Raw genomic sequence first — 16,744 nt, forward strand, 5'->3', positions numbered from 1 at the left:
GTTTTGCGTTGGATGCTCGATGTTACGCGTGGTAAGTTTTGTTCAATTTGTTTTTGTTTTGTTTTACTTAAGTTTTCTTTAGGTAAAGTAAACAAAAGTAATAAACTGTTTGTAAAGAATCAAAACATTCAATACCTAATGTAAAAATGGTATTAAAAATCTGAAATGCATCTATTTATGTGTTTGTTTGTTTGCAGATTTTTGTATATCTGCGAAGTGTCCATCTTGCATTCATTCATCGTCAATCAACCAACATCTCTCAACTTCAAATATTTAATTGTATGTAAACATATGAGTCTGTCGTGGGTTAACTGGGTTTGCGGAACTGATAGGCCTAACTTAGGTTAACTGGCGCTAGGGTGAGTGACCTATTCTTTGCCGAGGTTGACTCGTGAAGGAAGTCTTCCTCGGTGGTCAAAGAAGGGTCCAAGTCTGTAGGAGTGCTACTATGTCAGAAAGTTGGCGCTAGGGCTACAGCTAGAGTAGCGCTCGTTAACTAAGGTTAGGTTAGGTAACATAGGTGGGGTACGTTTGGGATTGGCGCGCCACTTAAGGAATTTAGCTTAGATCGTTTTCTAGCTAGGTGTGGCGCGTTGCTAAATGGCTTTAGCTAAACTAAGGTGCGCATAGAAACACGACTTGGCATGGCATCCACCGCATGCGCTGGCCGCGGTGCAGGCGGGACCAAGTACCGGACACAGTTACTCTCAATGAAGGCTTTGGCTCGAAAGCCTGTGGGGGCCGACATAGCATTTTGCCAGAAAAGTCCCGTGAGCCACCCTGATAGGGCTCAAACTGTTGTTAAATTTTCCCATCCCTGCCTTTGCGTAATTCATTTGGGTCCTTGAAAGGGGGGTCTCGCAGGGCAGAGAACAGTGATCTCATGTTGTTATACGCTGTAATCATCACTGGACTCTTTAACAAAAACTTCTGATATAGCATTAAGGTGATTAACTGTAAAGATAGGGTTATTGTGGATTTGTTTTTGGGTTTTGACCAGCTTTTGTTGTTCTTGCTTGTATTTCTGTTACACTTTTCTTTCCGTTGAAAGTAAATTTGTACTAGATATCAAGCAAGGATATAACTCACTTGTTCGTTTAAGTAAACTTATCTAGTAGCCAAACAATGCGCTTAAAAATGTCCCCTGTTCCACTTGTGCTGGTCAAGCCTGTTTTTGTGTGTGTGGAATTAGATTTACTTATTAGTTCAGTTCCGTAACCTACTTGGCCAGGCCACCTAGTCATAACGGGGCAATGACTGCTTGGGTGGTTGTAAAACACGACAGACTCACTTTTTACCTTGATAGGGTATTTGCGACATTTGTCTGCAGGACAGTTAGTTAAGGCAAGCTTGTATTGTGTTTTTTACGTCGGCCGTACAGGGACGGTGGTGGTTCAAACGTTTTTCAGACTTTCCTACTGATGATGCCTGAACTTCTTGATTGAGGCTGGTTATGAACCAAGAGCAACTACCATCAATATTATTGTGACTTAAATTTTGCTTGCGTTTTCCCTCTTTCATCAACAAAAATGTGTGTAGAGTTTACTTTAACTATCCTTTATTTCTTTTTAAGTAGACCAGTTCTTGGGGGGTGTTGTGCCTTTTGCATCAGCGGACAGATTCTTTAAACGTCATTACAGTATTGTGTTTGTTTATGCGTCGCTCTAACCACCTGAACCACCATCGCTAAGTGCTCAGAAAGTAGTAAACAGTCAGAATTGAGACCTCAGTCTGTACTCTCTCAACTATTATTTACTTTTTCCCAGGTGTGTACTACTTGTGTTAAATACTTTGCTATCAAAGTCAAAAATTTTTGTTTTATCTTTTAGGACCTGCTTTTGATTGATCTATTGTGTTATATAAATTTGGTTCAATTCAATCTTTGTTATTGAGCATTTCTACATTGCTAAGGTAAAGTGTATGTGTCATCGTGCATTAATGACTTTTTCATATTTAATTAGGCATTAATATATTTCCTTAGTTTTTTTTGCAGGTTTTAACGAATTTTTGTATTTTTTAGGAATGTATCAGTTACCTTATAGTTAAGAAAAACTTTTTCGCAGGTTTTTACATAATCTTATTAAACACCTTTACAGGTTTTGATCATTATTTTAAATAAACATATTTGCAGGTTTTAACATTATCTTATTAAACATCTTTACAGATTTTAATCATTATTTTAAATAAACATTTTTGGAGGTTTTAGCATTATCTTAAACATATTTTCAGGTTTTAATTATTATCATTTTAGTTTTACATTTTAGTGATAATATAACAGTTTGTTTTCATGACAGATTTAGGCATTTTTTGTTGTTTACAGGTTTAGGGTGTTTGTTTTTTTGCAGTTAACAGTTTATTTTACTTTCCTGGTTTACAGATTACATGTTTTTTGTTGTTTACAGGTTTAGGAATTTAGGATGTTTATATTATTAGATTAATCTGTTTTTTATCTTTTCAGGTTTACGGTTTATTTCTTTTGTTAACAGGTGTAGGCGGTTGCCTGTGTTAGGTGCTTTATAGTTTATTTGTGTAATCAGATCTGCGATTTTGACAGACTCGTATATTAACAGTTAACTGTTTGTTCACAAGTTTGCAGATGCTTGCTGCTTTGGTTCTTTTTGTGTTTCAGGCATAGGGCTTTTGCTGTTCTTGTTCTTGTGAAATACAATTTAATAGATTGCTGCAACTGATGTTAATTGACCAATATTGTTGTACGTACTTGCATAAACATTATCAAAGTAAACTCGTTTAACTTCTGTAGCTCCATTTTCAGAACTTCCATTAATTCAATCTGACTTTCTATACATTGGAAGATCAGTCAATGAGAAACTGCATCAGGTACTATGCTTATTTAGCAATATTCATAAACTTAAATGTTTTCATAGGATTTTAAGTGTAAGTGTATATGAGTGGTCACAACCTGCATTGGAGCTAACACACCTTAATGCTCACACGCATATTGAAATTAGTATTGGTTTTTAGGCACAATCAATTTGCAATGAAAAAAATACATATTTATTTAACACATTTGCTTGCAATCATTTGTTAGTTGTGATTCCCTGTTTACAAATAAAATGTTGTCCAAGATATATATTTTGCCACATATCTACCAATCTCAATAGTTATTGCTGACATGAATGATAATGAGGTATTTGTAATTTAATTTTACCTTTGTATTTTATACCTCATGACCTCCAAACGGGATGGATCTTTATGCAAGAAAAACAACAAGGAAGTACTCTAGTGGTTCCCTCAAAGATACAACACCAGGGAATCAACAAGGTACAAAATTAAATTTGGTATTTTTGCATGTTACTGAAGTCCAACAAATACATTCAAATTCAGTTTAACACATAACTTTATTGTGGGATTAAGCAAGCACTTCAATCTTTCTTGTTAAATGATTGGTTTAACGAACCATATGCAACCACATTGTTAGTGCAATAAAATGAATTTGTTTTCAACATAAAAATTTTTTTTATTCTGTGAGTTGCTAAAATGGTTTAAAACCACTGCTCTCAGGATTATGTATTGGTGAATTGTCTATTAACTTGAATAGCTTTTGTTGTTATTTGTTTTCTAAATGGTTTATGCTTGGTGTCTAATTTAAACCCAATACCTCTGAATTTCAGACAACATGACCTTCAACAGAAATAGATTTTGATGCAAAATCTGGACAAGCTGTTCTGCGAAATCAACCTCCTGTTAACTAAGAAGCTTGACATCTGAATTCTGCAGCCTAACCTGTCTGTATTGATGTACAGTGGGGTAACCTTCACTGCTCATGTGGGATAGATAAAATTAAATAACATTGATATTGACTTTGCTGCTACTAGCACAAGTGCAAACATATTTGTTTGTTTAGCTTTTTAATGTAGTAGACTATTGCAAAATCATTTATGTCAATTGCTGAACGACAAAAAAACATTGTCAAAACATATTTTTGCTATTGTACATTTGTATCTTTCTTTTTTAATTCATTTCATGTAATAGACACAAACCAGTTACAAATTTTATACAGTTATCTGTCCCTGTAAGCACTTAGCCACCTATCCATATGGCTGCTGCGCTTTAAACCATTGTGAGTATGTTTTTACATTGTGATGTTTTTGTCACAAGGTCCGCAGCTATTTTTCTTATTGTTGGCCCATACTACAAATGCTGTTAATATGCCAAACTGTTTTCACATGACAATTTATATTGTTCAATAAACTATTAATGGTGTTACTGTTAGATCTGTTCATTAAAGCCTTGTTATAAATTATAGTGGTGTGCATTTAATTCCTATGAATGTTCATTTTTATTTTATCGCTCATAATCTTGATGCTGTAACTTCTGCAAACATGTTTATCAATTTATTCGTTGAATTTAAGGACAAAGTACTTTTTACCCATCAATTTAAATTGAGTTAATTTTATTTGTGCACATCAGTATTTTAGTTGCACTGTAACTTAATAGTTCTGTTTGTGAACGTTTTTATCTATTTTTTGTTGCTTTGTAATCTTTATGGGTTTGTGCAAATACTTTAATGTTTTTCATGCCATAATTTTTTTTTGTTAACAATTTTATTAATTTATTTTTGCCACTGTGAATCCCTCATTACATAAACGTCCATAATATTGTACCATCATGCTGAGGGTTTTTATCACATACCATACCACGGGTTACCATATTTGCATGAGCAAAATTCCGGACCGTTTCAATAAATGTCGTGTGCTGAGTTTTTTCCTCCTTTTACGGTTTTTCGGTTTTATCTTTCGTGCGTTTCTTATCATTCATTGCGTGTTCAGTCAGTTTCGTCTGTTGGGCTTTCAGTTGAGGATTGATTGATTGTGTGTGCGAAGAACTATTAGATTTTTCTATTCTTAATGCCTTTTCGAGTAATATCCATTTCTGCAATAAAAAGCGGACGAACGACTTTATGAAATACTACCCCCAGTGGTAAAAAGTGGCCCATTTGTTCAAATGGGCCCAGCTCAGTTGTTTTTTTCGCAAGTTTGACGAACAACGAAATTACGTTCCGGTCCCGAAGGAAAAGTTTGACAAGTGTTTCAAAAACATATACCCGAGTACTATCACTTCGCAGATATACCAAATTCAAATAAAAACATAATTAGATATATTTCAGATTTATAATACCATCATTACATTAGGTACACAAGACACGGACTTGAATAACAGCTTTAATAAAAAGCAAATTGCCAGCGACGTAGAGTAAAACGTATTCATTTTATTAAAACAAACGTTTTGACAAAACTATTGTCATCATCAGTGAAAATGTAATGCACAAGTGGAAACAAGCGCGTTTATATACAGAAAAAGTAAGGAGAAAAGTTTAATCAACTGCGTCACGCTGATAAAAGGTTGCCGACAAAATGGAGATAACGATAAAACCAGTGATAATTAGGTGTTAAAAAGCCGCAGGGGCATCGAAGTTGTGTCCACGTTCAGCCCCGGTGCATGTTGCTGGATAAGAATCGACTCCAGAATAAACAAACGAATCCGATCCGACGTTGCGTCCAATATTTCTGGTTCTGTGAAGTTGCATAGGGTTAGTCTGGAGATGCCTACACACTTCCGATTTTTCGTTGGTCTGGTGCTCTTTTATTCGAGTTATTAAGTTTCGCTGCGTCTCACCAATATATGAGGACCCACACGAACACGTCAGCCTGTAAACAACACTGCAGCGGAGGTTGTTGCAAGGGCGGTCCTTGATAGAAAAGAAACTGCCAATTTTTGTCGGTTTGTGGATAACCCGTAGTTCCACATCGAGTATCGTGGGTTTCACAAATCCGTGGTTCCTATAAAGGGGAGGCGCATGGTCACAAAATGTGTGGTTTCCGATCGTCTGGGTGAATATAAACGCGCTTGTTTCCACTTGTGCATTACATTTTCACTGATGATGACAATAGTTTTTGGTTTAGGCGCGCATCGTCGACGTCGAAAATATCTTTTTACGAAAATAAATTGCCTACTACTTTTTATTGTACATCATTTTTGACCTTAGTTTTGAAGTATCAGGCATTAAATATTTGCCTTATTATGATATCACAGAAAGACAATTGCCTGTGCAAGATTATTTTATTTGGGCGGCAAAATTTGGGGATTACCCGTGAAAAGTCTCTTACCATTATTCGCCAACAATAAACTTGAAGACGAATTAATCCGCATCGGTTGCGACTGGTTCAGTGAACTGTATTTCAGAAAACAGCACATTAAGTAAACATCGAAAAATGATGTGAAACAAAATGATTTATTTACCTTTTCTGTTTGTATTAAATAATTGTTACTTATTTTGTTTTTTCCACAGCTACCCATTAAACAAAAAAATAGGATAGTTTTAACTGATCCTCATGTATATTGCAACAACTCTACCATGTTGGATAGATCGTGGATTAAGCCAAATGTCTCTGCTCTACACATATGGATTTATTACTTATGTGAAGCCATCTCAACTTTCTGACACTGTTTTGAGGTAAACAATTTACCATGTTTTTCAGCTTTACAAAAACGGATATGCTTATGTTTTTCTACTTAACCTGCATGTTAAACAAGTGGGTCAAAATTGTCCACACTTGATTTTAAAGGTCATTGCCAAGTAATTTATATTTTCAAAAAACATATTGTATGCAATTATCTAAACCAGGGATGTGCAACCTTTGTCACTGTGGGGTCAAATACAATTACCAATTTTAAGTGGTAGGCCGCACCTTTTATATATCACAAGGTGATTTTACTTTGTTGCATACCAAAAATACCTAAATTGAGTTAACTACAATTAAATTTCGCTTTTCATTCTAGCCCCAAAAATATATAACTATTGGACTTGTTTGCTAGTACATTTTAAATCCAAGCTTCTCTGTGGGCTGCACAACCTATTATCAACAGGCCACAGATCGCACACGCCTGATCTAAATTTCTGGTATGTGTTTGCAAAACAATTTGTAACAGATATTATATATCTGATGACACATGAAATATCAAACACAAGCGAAATGGGTGAAAGTTATTTAACCTATTTGGATTAATTCTTACCTTTCTCAATACCTACAAGGATTTCTGAGATATTTTGTTAAATGTCACATACATGTCAAATAGGTTAAATACCAACATATTAAGCAAATCTGTCATTAGTATTTGAAAATTGTTTAAAACCCAAACATTTTGCATCATTAGTTTTCTAGTGTTTTGTGGTCTTTGGTATTACAGCCTAAAAACTAGTAATTTGTGGTTGGTCTTTAAGCTGAAGCTAAAATATAATTCTTCGTCTGCTTTAAAAACATGTTTATGAAGATTTTCCGCCCCATTTTAGTCGGTGCCCTAACGTATAGCAATGCATTTCAACCCACTCTGAACTTTTGTTCTTTTCCCAGGGGTCTACATTCTACAACCACAGGGTTTTAGTGATGATGAAGGGATTGAAAGTTCAGCAAGTAAACAAGGTAATGCATGAAATGCTTGGTGTACAACTTAATGAACAATTTCTGTGTAAGATTTCCCCTCTAATGAACACAATCAATTTTGAAACACTGTTTAAATAAACAAACTGATTATAAATGTTGATTTCAGAGTAAAAATCTCTTTCAGAGAGATTTGATTTAAAATGTTTCAAAAGTCACAGTTGTATGAACCATTGTGTAATTTTTGTAACTTTGTTTGTAAATTTTTTTGTAAAAATTTTTGTTTATCTCAGTTGTAGCTTGTTTTTCAACAATGAAATGATTCAAGCGGGGTAAAATGCTGAGAAAAGCGTTTGCTTTACAGTTGTGTTAAAATATGAGGAAATTATATGTCAAAATCAACCCAACGTCAAAATCCTCCGATTGTGCAACAGAAATCATCTCAATGAATCAATTTAGCGCTGAAATATTTTTCAATACAACTTCATCTAGTTTTCTATGAAATCAAACCAGTCTTAGAAATATTTAACTTCATTTCAATCTGTTGGTTTCAGCTACTGTGGTGATATTTTTAAGGGTATATTCACAACAATGAATGACTTTTCGTCTGTTGCCAAACCACGCAAATTAATTTTCAAAACTTAATTAAAATCTTTAAAAACAAACAAACTGATATTTGGTTAAACAATGGGGCCCATTGTACTTAGTGCATCTTTTGTTCCTCATTTATTTCAATCTTCAGTTTTTTCAGTTGCCTCATTTAAATTTGCTCAAGATAGCAAAGAAAATATTTTGAGTGCAAAAAGTAGGAAGTCAACTAAGAGGGCATTGTGATGTCATATTAGATCCAATACATATTGGTTTTGATAAAGTTGTGCACCAAATACTGACTTTACTTCTGTCGTTAACAAACTGCTATTAAATAGTCATGGCTTTAGAATTATACTTGTCATTTTGGACTTGGGACAAATAATTTCTTACCATATACCAATTATTTTTTTTACCATCAACCAATTATTTTTTTACCATATACCAATCATTTTTTTTACCATAAACCAATTATTTTTTTACCATATACCAATCATTTTTTCTACCATATACCAATCATTTTTTTTACCATATACCAATTATTTTTTCTACCATATACCAATCATTTTTTTTACCATAAACCAATTATTTTTTTACCATATACCAATCATTTTTTTTACCATATACCGATCATTTAAAATGCTATCATATAGGCTAAACCAAGTTTTATTCTGCATCATATACAAGAAAACATGCTTCAATATTTGTTGTTTTATCTCTAACACTGTTTTACAGATGATGATCGTTCCGAGCGAAAAAGAATGCGAGATTTTGAAAACAACACATCTGACGGTGAAATCCCTAACCCGAAAGTGAAGCCCTGTCTTGATTTGTCCGTGAAGCGACAAAAAACTGATGAAGGTAACATTTTTGTTCTGCTTTTTAGATTCACAAACACATTATTTGTTTTATTGGAGTTTATAAAAGTTTTATTGGCACAAAAAAATGATAATCATTACATTAGAATATAATTATAAATATAATTATGTCATAATTAATATGACCTTTTAGGAACATTTAATCGCATCCCTATTCCTTGTTTAATATTGTTGTTAATAAAAGGGAAAAAAAACCTTAAAAAAACAGTTGTTATTTGTGTGTTGTCCAATTGGCGACATGAAATCACACAAAGCTGAGAACAGACCATCATTAATCTTTTGCCCTGGAAATGAATCATTTATTTTGTTAATCAGCCCGTGTGATTTTGTGTTGTTCTAATCTTCCACCAAATACTTGGCTTCCTTTGTGGGGTGTGTGGGTTTTCAACACACAAGCGATAAACGAACTCACGTTTTGGAAGCTTGAAGTTAGGAAGTAGCCGTCAAACATTTTTATAAAACTCTAAAAGTTTGTTTCCCTGCTCTAAGGAGCGGCTGTCTGCTGGCAAGTGAATAAGCCACAAGATGCTCCTTGCCATAATGTGAAGGTTTAATTTTTGTTGCCCTATTTTGGGCCTATTATTAAACCATGCAACAACCTTTAAACTATAACAACTATATTTTATTTAAATTTAATGTTTTATAAAAGCAAGCATGTACTAAACTGTAAAATGACAACCTTGGGATAAAACAAGCAAAATATCGAACATTATTGACATTGTGCAGAAAACAAATTTGAGGAAATTGCTGTCCAGAAGCAAATTACTGCCATAAGCATTATGTATAACTGGCAAAGCTGTATATTAATGTCCATTTAGTTCTGTTTTTCTGCTATCAATATCACTATACCCTCAAACCATTTAAGTCCAAAAAAATTTCCACTTTGTATTTCATTTTTTCAATTAACAGCAGTTTTTTATGTTAAAGTTAAGCTTATTGTTTTTATTTAAATTTTGTATTGTTTTTGCAGAGGACAGTTTATCACAATGTAATGAACATGACAGTGAAGTTGACCATGAACCACAAGCATCACAAGCAGCAGCAGGCAACATGAGTGATGGAAATGAGATGGATGTGGATAACAGCATTCATATCAGAATGGAAAAGTAAGTTTCTTAAAAACGTGGGGTAAAAAATAGCTGAAATATAATAAAGCTATAGGCTAATAAAGACAAACACATTTCTTGCCTAATTTTAAACTGAATTCTGTGAATAAGTGAACGCTTATACCAAGTTTACTCTTACACACCCTAGAATTACTTGTATATGTGATATTCTAACATAATTCTTTTCATTAAAATTATTGCTCGCATAATGCATTGGAATTTGCTCGTGGGATTAAATTCACAAAAGAATTACAAAATTGCTGTTTAATCTTATTGGCAGTTTATAGAAAAGGGGTCACTGCTTACAGGCTGATAGTAATACAAAATATGTGCCGTGTATTTATGTAGTTTATGCTGTCAATTTCTCTAAGTCCAATTTATATTTCAGCCTGAAAACAATATTTGATGGATTAATTAGTTTAGTTTGGTTAAAAAGTAAACTTGTTCATTGATAACATTATGCTTCACTTATGGGCGAACACATAATGATTATTGCTTAGCAAGAACCAAAAAGCCAACTATTTGAAATAGATGACAAGAATAATGAATATGAGACAAGAAATGACTGTATCAAAACCATTTTCAAACTTTTGTGTAATTTTGAAACACAGCACATCTTGTGAAATCAAGTATCAACTCAAATTGCATCTTAACTAAACCCAATATGTCTAATTTAGATACAGAAGATTCATGGAACTTCTTGGTCAGCAAACTCCTCTGATTGAAGCAATGACTGAAGCAGGATTAACTCATCAAGACTTGATCGCTATTAGACAAATGAAAACTATGACCAGCAACAAACCAGAATCAACTGTAAGTACCAACTTTTGCAAAATCACTTCAGTTATTTTGAGATCCACTACTTATTATTGTTTTTCTGGTGAGCTTCCTGATGATTTTGTCCAATATACTGTTAAATACTAATTTTTGGGCAAAAAGTTCTTGCATGATAAATATAAATGTGAAGTTTGGTAAACACAAATTTTAACCCTCATAAAATATGGTGTTCAATTCTACATGTTTTCCGTATTATAAAGGAAACTTTGTCACAAAAACCATTTTCGCAATCAAGGTATAATGTTTATTTTGAGTTTAACAAACGAATTTAATTTTCAGATTCAATCTTCTTCTGAACATGAAACTTCTCAAGACACTCACAACACAAGGTAGAAAATAAATATAACAATCAAATTTGATTGATTTTTTTTAAAAATTCTTAAGTTGAAACCTTTTTGGGCAAGAAATTTGTTTTGTGAAGCAGATATTATTTCCTTGCTTCGAATACAGACAATGTTGTTGCTAACATTAAAATTAAACCTAATCCAACAAAAACATTTGAAATAGCAATTGGAGCTTTTCAAAAACGAAGAGATACTCAGCATTTTGTTAGCAGATTAATATGAGATTTTTTTACATTTTTTAGTAGCAATGCAACTTGGAACCCTACTACTTCATGGCATAATACAAATGTTGATTCTGCAGCATACCAGGTATGTTTTTACTGCTTATCAAATGTAAGAGATATAGACTTTAGTACAACAAATGTCAGGACATCAAAATGTTTGACGCCTGCTTTTTGCTGCTCAGATTTAATTCAAAGCTTTGCATAATCATGTTGTTGCTTCTGTAAACTGTAAAGTATTTTAATTAGTATGTTCCAAATTTGTGTGTCATTTCAAACCCAAAATGTTGGGTGCTAGATATTTTGTTGGTTGATAAAGTTTGTATGTTGCAGGCCTCCACACCACCAACATCTTCAAATCAAATCCCACCCCTCAAACCATTTTCTTCAGTCAGTCTACCTCCAGCAGTTGCTGCAGCCTTCATGGCTTCAATAGTTTCAAGCAATGCAGGTGTGTAACTTGTAAATAAGAGAAATTCAAAAAAACCGGGCAAATTTATGATGTTTACTTGTAAAAAAGTTACTCAATAAAGAATACAGCTGGTACTTCACACAATATTTTGCCTTTTAACATCATGTATGTTATTTTGACCATCGCTGACTAAGCTGTTTTAGAAAATCTGTTTGAATAACCTATGTTGTCTGAGGGTGTGCAGTTGGAAAAGTGGTGTAGACTAATTCTGGCATCGAAACATTACTGATTTATCAACACTAGTACTTCATGAATATCTAAAAAAAAATTGTTACTTGTTGACAACAATTGACTTGTATTAGACTAAAAATTGAATGAAATAACCCATTTACTTTGGCTTACGAGCTACCATCAGCGCATTACATGACAGAAGTAGAGGAAAAATGATAATTTTTTATTATGTTAGTTTACTAAAAAAATAGGCCTTGTGTTTAAAGGAAGTGGTTCAGTACTTAACTTGCGGAAGTTGTAATTCAACTTCAACTAACGACAAAACTCATTTTAACACTGATTTATGTTAAAACATTTTAGAACATGCTTCAGCTAACTCTAAAGCGGAACTTCTGCAGAAAATATTCAAAAGATCATCAGCTATTTCTCAGGTAATCATATATGTTACTGTTACTGAACATGTGTTTTAATACATGTTTTTTTAGCAATATATATATATATGTGTGTACTGAAGTAAATGTATGATATTGTGTAACTTAGGAACGCAAGACACATATTTTAAGAGTGGTTTTACTAAAAACATAAATGCCAGCTATACAAAAACAGTTTAACTCATTTTGGTGAACTGTTAAATCTTTCATTAACATACGTTTAAATTAAAAAAATGTGTAAATACAAACAGAACTGATAAAACTACTCAATAACTTGTCCAGTAAATTTCACAGTCTTAGTTTATCATCTAATGCTGACAAAATTACACATAGCGGCCCGTCATAACCTTTACAGGACCTGATCTATATCACTGTAACACTTATAATTATTTCAGGTCTCGTCCAGCTCTTTTGTGCCACCTAGTGTGAAGTATAGTGAGAATGCCGACTCGATCGACACAATAACAGCTGGAACTGTATCAAGCGGAGTCGGGTGTGTAACTTGTCTGTTTCTGTTTCTTCCAGGCTACATTATCATTGACATATATTTAGGCTGAGAAATATTTTTCATCAACATTTAAATTTGTTTATAGAGCTATTCTGGCAAATGTATTTTTAGTTCGACGTTTCGACGTCCTATACATGCCGTAGTACAGTGCAACGCGCATTCAGTGTTATTTACCCTGATGAAGACGACCTGTATAGGACGTCGAAACTTCGGAATAAAAATACAATTTGCCAGAAGAGCTCTATAAACTTGATATTATGCCTGGCAACAATAACTTATATATTTAATTTTGTTTTTTTACATTTTTTTAGTTCAATCAAAAAAGGTACTCTGGATCCAACCAACTTTGACGAGGATGTATTTGACAAATATATTTCAAAGTAAGATGCTTTTTTGCATCTGTTGAAAAGACTTGTTTTCTCTCAGTTTTACGCGGATAATAAGTGAAGCGAATATTTTTTTGTATTTTTAAACGAAAAATAATATTTTCCTGTGTCGGTCGTTCTACGATTCTACTATGATCTTTGTAATATTTTTCACCCCAGCAGAGCATTAAAACAGTCTTATATATTTCCAGGTACACATCAAAGCACCCTTGCATGCAAGCATCTTGTCCTCATATCAACAGAGATCATTACCACTGCACTGATAGTGATTGTAACTTTCAGGTAATACACTTAACATTACAATAACATAAAAAACAGTTTAATCCCCTGCAAGTGGGCATTGTTCATACGACTTGCTAAGTTCTTATAGAACCGTTTTCCGTAAATGTATAGCGTCTTATTTACCTATTCTTAACGTTTGTGACCCTAAAAATTCAAAATTGCTGATCTTTTTCAAACATATCTATCCAGCGCTTCACCAACAAGTCGGATGTGATTCGTCATTACAACATGCATAAGAAGAGAGATAACTCATTAGCTCATGGCTTCATGAGATTCGCACCAACAGACGATTGCTCGAGACAATTTGGTAACTGCCACTTGAACGGGAAAAGCACCCACTACCATTGCTTGCATGTAAGTTTAACTCATTACTCGCATTTTGTAACGAATTTGCGATTCAAGTTTATTGCGTCAGGTACCTAAAACTGTCCAAGGCATTGCGAGAACCTTCAAAAATCTAAAAAGTGTCAATTTTACCAATTTTAAGCAGAAACTATTTCTGTTAAACGAAAATCAACAATAATTTTGCGCTTTTGTTGCTGTGGTTATTGGTCAATCTGGCGATGCCCTATTACGAAGCTGACATGTGCAGCATACAAGGCAGGCAACGGTGCTTGTGGTTCAACTTTCGACGGGTTCTTCACTGAGCCTGTGTAGCTCAGTTGGTAGATCTTCTATCGCGAGTCTTGGAAAGACTCCTATCGTGGATTCGAATCCCACCGCAGGCTAGCTTTTTCTAGTCTACCCTCTTGCCACATGGGAATGCTTGGGAGACCGGTTTGATTTGGTATAACGCCGTCAATGGGCCTTGTGTACTATGATAATTATGGGTCCCCACATATTGATTTTACTCAAAATGTTTGTTTTTTTGTTTTTTTTTCTTATTTTTTCTTCTACCCAAAGTTTGTCCGACTCGTTTTTCCATCAAATCCTTGATGGATTTGGATGAAATTTACACAGATGGTAGATGTAGTTATGTAGATGTGCATCCCACTTTGTTTTTGTTGATAACCCCAGTATTTACCCCGCTAGCCCCCTAAAATGGGTATTTTTCCCCCGAAGTTTGTCCGACTCGTTTTTCCATCAAATGTTTGATGGATTTGGCTGAAATTTACACAGATGGTAGATGTAGTTATGTAGATGTGCATCCCACTTTGTTTTTGTTGATAACCCCAGTATTTACCCCGCTCGCCCCCTAAAATGGGTGTTTTTACCCCGAAGTTTGTCCGACTCGTTTTACCATCAAATGTTTGATGGATTTGGCTGAAATTTACACAGATGGTAGATATAGTTATGTAGATGTGCATCCCACTTTGTTTTGTTGATAACCCCGTTATTTACCCCGTTAGCCCCCTAAAATGGGTGAGTTTTTATACAGTGTCAGAATTGGCTGAAATTTGGATTTCTTGTATAGTATGCCATTTATATGTGTCGATTGTTGCGTTCAACCCTGTAGTCCTAACATTTACCCCACAAGCCCCTAAAGTGTAAAACGTATTTGTATGTTACTGGGCACCACAAATGAAAGATTTTTATGGAGCAATAGTGTTACAAGGGCAACCAGTTGTATGTTGCTCATTGGTGGGTTGCTTGGTGGTCGTTTTTGCGCCATGGCAGTTAGGGGCTTGTTAACAGCCCTATGACGTCAGAAACATTAACGGTTGTTGCGCCTCTAGTGGTCAAAATTTTAAATGTTGGCGGATTGGGCTGAAATTTTGCAGTACTATTGATTGAGTCATTGTGGTTTTTATATATTTGTTAGTTTGTGTGTCGAACCCAATTAGTTACCCTACTAGCCCCCTAAAATGGGTCAGTTTTTTAAAACGTTAAATAGGACATGCTTCAAACAATATCTGGGGTGAATCTAATTTTATAGCTTGTATTCTACATAGTATTATTATTTAAGCCCAGTGCCGATCACTGTGTTTTACCTTACATCACCCGACTTTTTCATGGTTTTGCATTATTTTCAACTTTACATGTGTGGGGACCCATGAGTTTTTGCCTGCAGAAACGACTAAAGTTATAAAAGACAATGGCTAATATGGGACCCAATACAAAATAAGCATAGGAAATATATTTATGTTTTAAAATATGCTATAGTGTATATGCAAGGGCAATATGTGCTAAGCCACCCTTCTAGTTTTACTAAAGTTAGCATTTTTGTTCCATTTTGTGATAACCTCTATAATCAACTTTTTCAATGTTTTCAAACACGGCGTGTCACCAGATGGTGCTAGAGTGCGTGAATTTATTCCATCATAGAAAAAAACAAACAATAAATGAATTTGTGAACAGACAAGCTGCACGAAAGTCTACACTAGCACTTCTGATGTGATGACGCACGAAAATTTCCACAAGAAGAACCAACAGTTTGTGAGCAATGGATTTGAGAGATATCGAGCCACGGAATCATGTGGAATGTCAGATTGTCCGTTTGTCAACCAACGAACAACCCACTTCCATTGCACGTGAGTTTCAAGCTGGTGTTTTAGGTTATTGTTTTAAAAAGGCCGACATCCCACGGCCGTGTGCACTTATTTACTTGTACCTTAAAATACACTCGCGCGCTTCCACTTTCAAAATATAAGTAGTGGCGGACTTGCATTGAAAGTCCTGTGCAAGATATTAGTTTTCTGAAACTCATTAAAAGTGCGTTTTTGTGGACATAAAAGTAGAGTTTCTATGTTACTGGTCAAGTTTTCTGGGGTAGAGCTACTTACGTAAGAACTCACAGTTACCAGGTTGGAGAATTTCCGCTAGGTGGCGCAACAGAGAACAGGCCGTTTACGGTGACAATAATTGCTGAGTCAGCATGTTTCAAATTAATGTATTATTGTCACCATAAAAGCCTATATGTTTAAACTGATTGATTTGGACAACTTGTTGAACCATCGTTTTATCCCCCAGTCGTCCCAGTTGCAATTTCACTTTCAAGAACAAATGTGACATCGAGAAACATAAAGCTTACCACACCAGAGATGACGCGTACACCAGACAGGGATTCAAGAAGTTTTACAAGAACGAAGCTTGCCAGTAAGTCGTAAAATAGTAAGGATTAAATCAAGGAGAATTGTTTGAAAAGTTGTTTGAACTAAATATATCGTTGCCTTTTTTTTC

At 34.4% G+C, this 16,744-nt stretch overlaps 1 protein-coding gene and 2 long non-coding RNA genes across 6 annotated transcripts; all 3 read left to right on the plus strand.

The window, feature by feature from the left end:
* Window positions 1-202: 202 nt before the first annotated feature.
* On the plus strand, window positions 203-1,901 carry LOC145228787 (uncharacterized). Its single transcript, XR_013860300.1, has 2 exons — window positions 203-1,766; window positions 1,830-1,901. It is a non-coding gene; the product is annotated as an uncharacterized LOC145228787 (long non-coding RNA).
* Window positions 1,902-3,181: 1,280 nt separating this feature from the next.
* LOC145228771 (uncharacterized) lies at window positions 3,182-4,934 on the plus strand. Its single transcript, XR_013860283.1, has 2 exons — window positions 3,182-3,282; window positions 3,633-4,934. It is a non-coding gene; the product is annotated as an uncharacterized LOC145228771 (long non-coding RNA).
* A 1,386-nt stretch (window positions 4,935-6,320) lies between these two features.
* On the plus strand, window positions 6,321-16,687 carry LOC145228596 (uncharacterized). 4 transcript variants are annotated; one of them, XM_080093714.1, is made up of 15 exons: window positions 6,321-6,475; window positions 7,374-7,442; window positions 8,724-8,849; window positions 9,837-9,972; window positions 10,650-10,785; window positions 11,089-11,138; window positions 11,396-11,462; window positions 11,708-11,825; window positions 12,378-12,448; window positions 12,844-12,941; window positions 13,268-13,336; window positions 13,534-13,624; window positions 13,814-13,978; window positions 15,923-16,095; window positions 16,535-16,687. In XM_080093714.1, the coding sequence occupies exons 3-15, from the start codon at window positions 8,750-8,752 to the stop codon at window positions 16,662-16,664; spliced, it is 1,404 nt and encodes a 467-aa protein (XP_079949840.1). In that variant the 5' UTR covers window positions 6,321-6,475; window positions 7,374-7,442; window positions 8,724-8,749; the 3' UTR covers window positions 16,665-16,687. The 4 variants fall into 4 exon arrangements, with proteins under 4 accessions (XP_079949840.1, XP_079949843.1, XP_079949842.1 ...); XM_080093717.1 differs by having other exon boundaries at window positions 11,399-11,462; XM_080093715.1 differs by lacking the exon at window positions 6,321-6,475 and adding an exon at window positions 6,861-6,922.
* The last annotated feature ends 57 nt before the right edge of the window (window positions 16,688-16,744 follow it).

The sequence above is a fragment of the Phallusia mammillata genome, chromosome 5 (genome assembly GCF_965637545.1).
Source record: "Phallusia mammillata chromosome 5, kaPhaMamm4.hap1.1, whole genome shotgun sequence".
Lineage (NCBI taxonomy): Eukaryota > Metazoa > Chordata > Ascidiacea > Phlebobranchia > Ascidiidae > Phallusia > Phallusia mammillata.